At 40.9% G+C, this 7,356-nt stretch overlaps 1 protein-coding gene across 3 annotated transcripts; it reads right to left on the bottom strand.

The window, feature by feature from the left end:
• Nucleotides 1-444: 444 nt before the first annotated feature.
• sp8b (sp8 transcription factor b) lies at nucleotides 445-5,487 on the bottom strand. 3 transcript variants are annotated; one of them, XM_051130607.1, is made up of 2 exons: nucleotides 5,413-5,487; nucleotides 445-3,057 (listed from the first exon to the last, which is right to left on the bottom strand). In XM_051130607.1, the coding sequence occupies exon 2, from the start codon at nucleotides 3,022-3,024 to the stop codon at nucleotides 1,711-1,713; it is 1,314 nt and encodes a 437-aa protein (XP_050986564.1). In that variant the 5' UTR covers nucleotides 3,025-3,057; nucleotides 5,413-5,487; the 3' UTR covers nucleotides 445-1,710. The 3 variants fall into 3 exon arrangements, with proteins under 3 accessions (XP_050986564.1, XP_050986562.1, XP_050986563.1); XM_051130605.1 differs by lacking the exon at nucleotides 5,413-5,487 and adding an exon at nucleotides 3,430-3,560; XM_051130606.1 differs by lacking the exon at nucleotides 5,413-5,487 and adding an exon at nucleotides 3,277-3,417.
• Between the last annotated feature and the right edge of the window lie 1,869 nt (nucleotides 5,488-7,356).

Here is a 7,356-nt window from a genome sequence, read left to right as displayed (position 1 = left end):
TGTGCGCTGATAATATTCATGCTCATTTTCGAAAGACAAACTCGGAAAAAACCTTCAACATTAATTGTTTTAGTAGCTACTAAAGAGTAACACTTTGTTTTATTAGTTTGGTGTTCAATATTTCAAATCGACTGCAAAAGTAGGATATATCTTTCGCAAAGTAGCAAATACAGAAACCTAATTTATAGTCACCGTTTTTAACAAAGTCGCACACAATTTAACATTTGAGTGACTGTATAATTTTACGAGTCAGAATTCGTGTTTAACTAATATAAAATGATTTCAGAATCACACGTTTGGGTTCATTCTTGGCTAAGGAACGTGTAGAACTTATAAGTTAGACTAAAAAATAATTGCATCAAATAGTAATTTACTAAAGTGGGTTTCACAACAACTGCAGTTTTAACATTTAAAGACATTTTTATTTTTTCAGTTGGTGATGAAATGGCGTAACAGGTCCTGCACTAGAGCACATTTTATTTGATAGAAATCGGACATTGCAGTAATATCAACGGCAAACCGTTCACTGTGGCTGAATCCATGTTGACTTTATTGAGTGGCTTAAATTAGAAAGCCAATTTCTCAAATAAACGATGTGAAATAAACGCTCACCTTACATGTGCATGCTTACATAAATTAGAAAACGTGATTAAACACTGAATTCTGAATTTAAAATCTTACAAATCATTTCAAAGTGCGTCTATGACAGACCTCCAAAAAAAAAAAAATAAAACAAAATAAAAAATCAAGTCCAACTCGTGGATAAATATGACGTTTTTCTTCACAAAAAACACTCCCGTACAGTTTTGGATATTTACTAGAGTCAATATATGCAACTAAAAATACTATTCAAAATTTGCGTCTTGAACAAATACATACCCAAGTTTTACATCAGTGTGGAATAACCTTCTAGTCTATTCTATTTTATTTTCAATATTTACATTCTTTTGCAGCAACAGGAAATAAGTACATTTCATACAAACTTAGGATTTGTAGTCTGTAGTTTCGACAAAGACCAATGTGCGATATATAGACTATCTTTTCGAATATTAAAGAAATGAATTTGTAAATGACAAAACGAAGTCTATTCAACACTACGGCAATTTATCCTTACGAAATTGGATTTTAGTAGTGTTCATGAATAAAGTGCCACAGTTTGGTTTTGAGAAAAACAAAAAGTTAGCAATGACAGGCCACTTCACTGATGGGTAAAATACTTTTTTTTTCTGTTTCATAACAACAGTAAGTAAAATAAGACTATTCGACAAATACCCATCAGAATGCACATATCAAGATTATGTCCTTTTTAATATTCCCTTATTTTACCAAGAATCTGTGCAGACCAAAACAGGCTTACTTCATTGTAAATTACATTTTAATCGTAAATTGAATCACTTTACAACATCCAAGTGAAATGGCCACGCGGTTATTTCACCAGGTGACACTTTATAATAACTTTCACTTTTAACCATAACAGAAAATTAGTTAATGTACACTCGAATAGCTAAACAGGGATGAAACTTTGGTTTAGATCGTTTCATATAGGATATTCAGAACTGAATGCGCATTAACTAGCGCTCTGCTAGTGTTTGTTAACAACTGGAAGTTTTTATAAAGTGTTACCGAACGAACAGCACAACCTTTTTGTGAACCGTCAGAGAAGTTTCTAGTCCATTCGAGATTGGTGTACGTGCATTTGGAATTGTGGGATTAATCGAGGGAGTTTGCACGGCCGTTCATGCCCGTCGTCGGGACAGGCTCGGGGGGTTGCAACAGGTCAGGTGAGTGGCACGAAGGGCTACCGGGCACGCTGTGCTCGCTGTCGGTGTCACTCCCTCGTTTCCCACCACTCGCCCCAGAGCCCGACCCTGACGAGCCTCCGGCACTGTGCGTTTTGACATGTTTACTGAGGTGGTCGCTCCGCATGAACCGCTTGTTACACACGGGACAAGCGAAGCGCTTCTCGCCGGTGTGCGTGCGTAAATGTCGCTGGAGCTCGTCGGAGCGTGTGAACCTCTTCCCACAGAACAACCAGTTACACACAAACGGCCTTTCTCCGGTGTGCCACCTCAAATGAGCCTTGAGGTGCGACGTTTTGCCGTACACTTTCCCACAGCCGGGAATGTGACAGCTGTGTAGCCCTTTTCTGCGGAGGCTCGCGCCAGCTGGACCCAGGCGTTCCGCCTCTTGACAGTTCGGGCAGTCGCACGTCGCTCTGCCCGAGTAGCGCCGCGCCGAGGACCGCGGAGATCCCGCCAACGAGGCCGTCGGACCCCCTGTCAACATGGAACCTCCCGCTCCACCCAGGGGAGAGGGACTGGAGTCCGGGTACGAGGAGAGCACGGGTTTGAATCCGTCCATGAGATGCTGACCGGTGGTCAGGAGATGCGGGGACGCACTGGTACTAAAGGCAGAGTGGCTTAAACTCGAGTAGTCTGAGTTGTATCCCCCCAAAGGAGAGTGTAAGGAAGTCTGCAGCCCACCGGAGTGAAGGGACGTCTGGAGCGCGGCTCCGTTCGGGTTCTGCACGTCAATCCAGCCGGCTCCCACGTCCCACCACGCGGATGCGCCCGTGGTGCCCACATCCCCAGTGGGTATGCCCGGGTGCGAGGACTTGAACCACGACTCGTAGGGATGCGCCACGCTCATTCTCGGGTAGATGCTTTGCAAACTGTCCACGGACGTGTGCACCTTGGAAATAAACATGGGCTGGTGGCTGGGCTCTTGGGAGTTGTTGGAAACCGACGCCTGGAAAACGGAGTAGTCGTTTCCGAAGTGGGAGTTGGACGAAGTACCAGAAGTTAAGGAAAAGGCACTGGATCCCGTGGAAGTGTTCGTGCCAAAAGAGTCGCTTAAACCACCACCATTCCGAGTGAAAGAAGATAAACTGGATCCCAAACTACAGCTGCTGGCTGTCGCTCGTTTCCACGGGTGGAATCCTTTTCCGAACGAAGACGAGTTATCCGAAATAGAGGAAGGAGAAGGACTCGGACTCCCGATTTTGTTACACGTCGCAGCCAACATGGCTAAAGGAGTCGACCCCAATCTCGGCTCCTCCTGGAACAAAAGAAGAAGTTAGAAGGTAAGTGAAGATGATATATAAATATATTTGGGAACTGGGTGCGTTCGAAGAACAGTTTTAACTTGCTCTCTTTACAACCCCAGCACACCTGAAGCATGGCAGTAACGAAATCTTAACCACTGAAATGCAAGCACTCGCAAACACAAAACAAAAGCGAAACACAGCATATAAATACCAATATATGTTATACATACAATGTCGTAGTTGAGAAATGGAAGTCCTGCTCGTTTCTCTCGCTTAAAACATAATCAAGTGACTCTCTCCCCGGCTGACCCAAGAAATTTTAATCCCCACGGCAGGACAATAAAGGAAACTAATTAAACCAGCACGAAACTCCTTAGACTCACCCCTAGAAGTGAAGTTGCCATCACAAAAGTGCCCTCCTCAGAGGATCTTTTTATATTTATGAATCAGAGCACTGTTTTTTTAGAGGTGTGCAATACAATGATGTGGTCCGCCCATTCCAGCACAATTGTAGCTCCTCTCACGGCTTTGAAGTGCCGCTGTGACACGGGCGACCAATCAGGAAGAGCCGTACCTTCACGCGGCCACATTCTAGCGTGAGGTCATCGATAGAGCACTTCAGACAAGATCTCCACCCCTTCCAACACCCCCCTCATAATAAAACTCAACTTAAATGAGTAGGACTGGAAGTTTTGGGGAAAACTTTTCTATTCTTTTGTGGAAAGAGGTTAACGAGGTTACTGGACCCCCTCATCTGTTAGGAATTATTATTATTATTATTATTATTATTATTATTATTATTATTATTATGTAACGTCTGCTACGAGTTGTGATAATGGAAAAATAGCAATTGTTTATCATATCACTCTTACAAATCGTTGTCATTGTTTCACAGGTTGTTATGTACAATATTTATTCCCATAAACTGTTTTAAAGAAATTAGGCTGTTCAGGCCCTTTAATTTTTTTTAGAAAATAATTTTAACTGTACTATAAATGTTTGACAATTATTTCGAAAATTAACTCGTTTAATAAAACTTTTCTTTAGCAAACACAAGTTTAAATAATTCAAACAAGCTCGATTATGTGTCGAAAGATTTAAGAATTGCAAAACGAAATCAATATAGCTTATATATATATAAACTCTCATAACTTTGTTATGACAAACCATCTCTTTCTTTCGCTCTCTCCCTATTTACACACACGCAAACACACATATTACAAATAACACATAAAGCATTTGAGACAGGACTGGTGTGTTTTCTGACATTTGGTTATTATATTACGAATTGCGAGCTCTGTGAACTTGTTAACTCGTGTTGGTCAGTACAAAAAAAAAAAAAAAAAAAAATCATTTCACATAATGCATGTAAACGTCTTTACAAGGTGGAATATGGCTTTTGTGTTCTGTTAACTCTCAACAGTAATACAGTGGCGGGGTATTGATATCAGGACGATGAATGCAGAAATGCTCTCAGGATAATGATGTAGCCCTGGCTACTCTATTTACATGCGTCTTGGACCGGAGGCATAAATTTCATTTGAATTTCAAATTTAATAAAGCAGGAGGTTTTTAATCATGAGAAGTTTTATTTGTTTGATATTAACATTCTTATTGACCGGCTCCGTTGACCAACTTGGTCATTATAGGACAGCAAAAAGTTAATTAAAACGACCGAAGATTATTCATCAAATCATCTGCCTCCGCCGTGTCGCCTCCTTTATTGCGGGAAGTGATAGATGGCTGATCAGATTCATTTCTCTGTTTCTTCGATTTGCACATCAGCTCTGTTGTTTCCTTGGCAGTGCTTACCCTTTCTAATTCAAAGAACAAGAAGCAGTTGAACTCAGAAATGAGAGTGAGAAAAATACGCAACCAAAATTAACCAAGACACATCGGAATAATAGGAAATACTGTGCGCCCATTTTTAAATTCTGAAACAAAATGTGCAAAGTTTGTAAAGCTAATTCTACAGAATGAATACAAATAAAATAATTAAACGTACAGTTTGATTCAAACATCCAGCACGTAACAAAATGACATTTAACTTTTCTCTCAGATAATTCTCAGACTTTTGTTTGTGGATGGTGAGATGGTGAAAACTGAATAAAAATAAAACCCACCAACTAACGAATCTCTCTCCAACACTAAAACATTTTCATACCACGCAGATCCCCGAAATATACATGTCTTTACATCAGCACTAACAGAAAAATAAATAAAGTGGTGAAACTTCACGGCGATACATTTCCATAACTCAACGTGCACGCGCAAGCCGTGCCAAAATACAAATGTCACACACACACAAGCAAATGTCCCATAAACTGCAGCATTGTTTGATTGCAACAGATGCATGATGCACATACCGTGTCTGTGTCCTCGCTTTATTGATTGACCCCGTGCGCATCTCCTCTCGCACAGCAGAAGGCAGTGGCGCTCACGCACAGTCAACGCGCAGACCCTGGAAGATAAATGTTACTTTGGGAATTGAGTTTAATTACGAATAACGGAGGAGCCGCTCGGCCACCGGTGGTGTAATCAAAACATGTGTTCATGTCCTCTGACAAGACAGCGAGAGCTGTGTGATCCGCAGAGCATGAGGTGGAAACGCAGCAACAGCGTGTGATTTTTTAAAGAACACTATTGCATGCACATTTAACAATTTTATTACGTTTCAAATTATTATTTAAAACTAATAATAAAAGGTTATATACTGGGACAAAAATAAAATATAACTCGTCATTTCTGATTAGAGGTTTTAATACTGTAAATGATCAATTTAAATAAATGAACGATCAAAAGGCGTTGAAAAACACCAACAAAACGTTCGTGCGTGTAATATCCTGTTGCTTTCTTTCCCAAGATGCCATACAGGCCACTGACGTTCCTTTTGGCCTGTATTGAACAGATGTCCCCAGCCCTGCCTTTCTTCTCCCATGCATGGGCTACATTACCGTCATGAAATCAAGCTGAAGAAACCTGTCCCATTCGTGGCCCTAATCATCGCGTTATTCTGGCCCAGTGCGCACGAACAAAATGGGTTTAATATTGCGTGCTCTCAATAATTTTGCGAAAAGAAAAGAGGGGAAGTCAGCGGCTGTGTCCCGGAGATGGTGGGGGCACTTTCCTCTTTAATCTGATGATTATCCAGGAAAACTGATAATCCAGTGGTCTACCTGTCCGAGTCCTGCGAAACACCAGCAGACTAATTACCGGAATTCGAAACTAGTAATAAAGATTTAGGACTACGTTGAAAGCGTCGATTTAAAAAAAAAAAAAAGAACGAATAATAATAAATAAAATAAGTCTTTAATAAAAGACTTTTATTTATTTATTTATTTATTTTTGATAGAACGTCAGAATTTCTTGTTAAATAAGCCTAAACAAGTATTTACTTCTGGCTGAATTTATTTACAAGGAATCTGTTTTTGTTTTACAGGATTAGAGGTTCATAACATTTTTCTAGCTATATAAGATGTACATTTGACAGTTATTTATAGCCCAGAATATTTATTTACATATACTATATATATAGTTATACAAATAACTCTCTCTCTCTCTTTCTCTCTCTCTGTCTCTCTCTCTCTCTCTTTTACTTGTTATACAAATGATTTCAAGCCTTATGAACTGTTACTATAGTTCAATGTAATGCCTTTGTAAAATATCATATAAATGTGGGGCCATGGCCGGACTCTTTCTTTTCAGCAGGAGGTGGGACAGAGAGACCAGATGTCCCTGTGTGTGCAGGGCTGCCAAGTGAGGCTAGGGCAGTGGAGCCCGAGACACAAGAGCCCAAATGGTGTGACAAAGGAGGAGCAGGAAGCCTGGCTCTGCCTGGATGAACCTCAGAGAGCGCCAGTCCACATCCACATCCCAGCCCCAACCCTCGGCCCACGTCCCACAACCCCATTGAACTACTAGAGCAGGGCCGTGGACCATGTGCTGACTTTTTGCTGGATCACACAACCATAGACATGATCACAGGAGTGTAAACACTGACATATGATCACTAGAGGACAAGTGTGTGGAGTTTAAGCAGAAAGCTCACACACACGCAGGTTTGTCCCTCAGAAACACATTTATAATGTTTTTCAAGTCTCTAGTATTTTTAAAACACTGTGTTGGCAATGAATACAAGCTGCTTTGGGTAATTAATGAATTCCAGATAATGTGGTGTTTGTCATATGACATACACCAACATGCACTGCTTGTGTGTGTCCCGTGTCCAATAACTCATTCATCTTGATTTAATCAGTGTTGTGTGGACACTAGATGGGGGAGGAGGCATCCAGCGGCTAATCACCAAAGCT

The sequence above is a fragment of the Labeo rohita genome, chromosome 16 (assembly GCF_022985175.1).
Source record: "Labeo rohita strain BAU-BD-2019 chromosome 16, IGBB_LRoh.1.0, whole genome shotgun sequence".
NCBI classification, from domain to species: Eukaryota; Metazoa; Chordata; class Actinopteri; order Cypriniformes; family Cyprinidae; genus Labeo; species Labeo rohita.
The sequence above is the reverse complement of the archived record's forward strand: the minus strand, read 5'-3'. Positions and strand labels throughout refer to the sequence as shown.

Coding starts and splice junctions, on each gene's coding strand:
- sp8b (XM_051130605.1), bottom strand. CDS start 3,450: ATGGCAACTTCACTTCTAGGG. Junction 3,058..3,429: donor TGGCAACTTCACTTCTAGGG/GTGAGTCTAAGG, acceptor CTTTTGTTCCAG/GAGGAGCCGAGATTGGGGTC.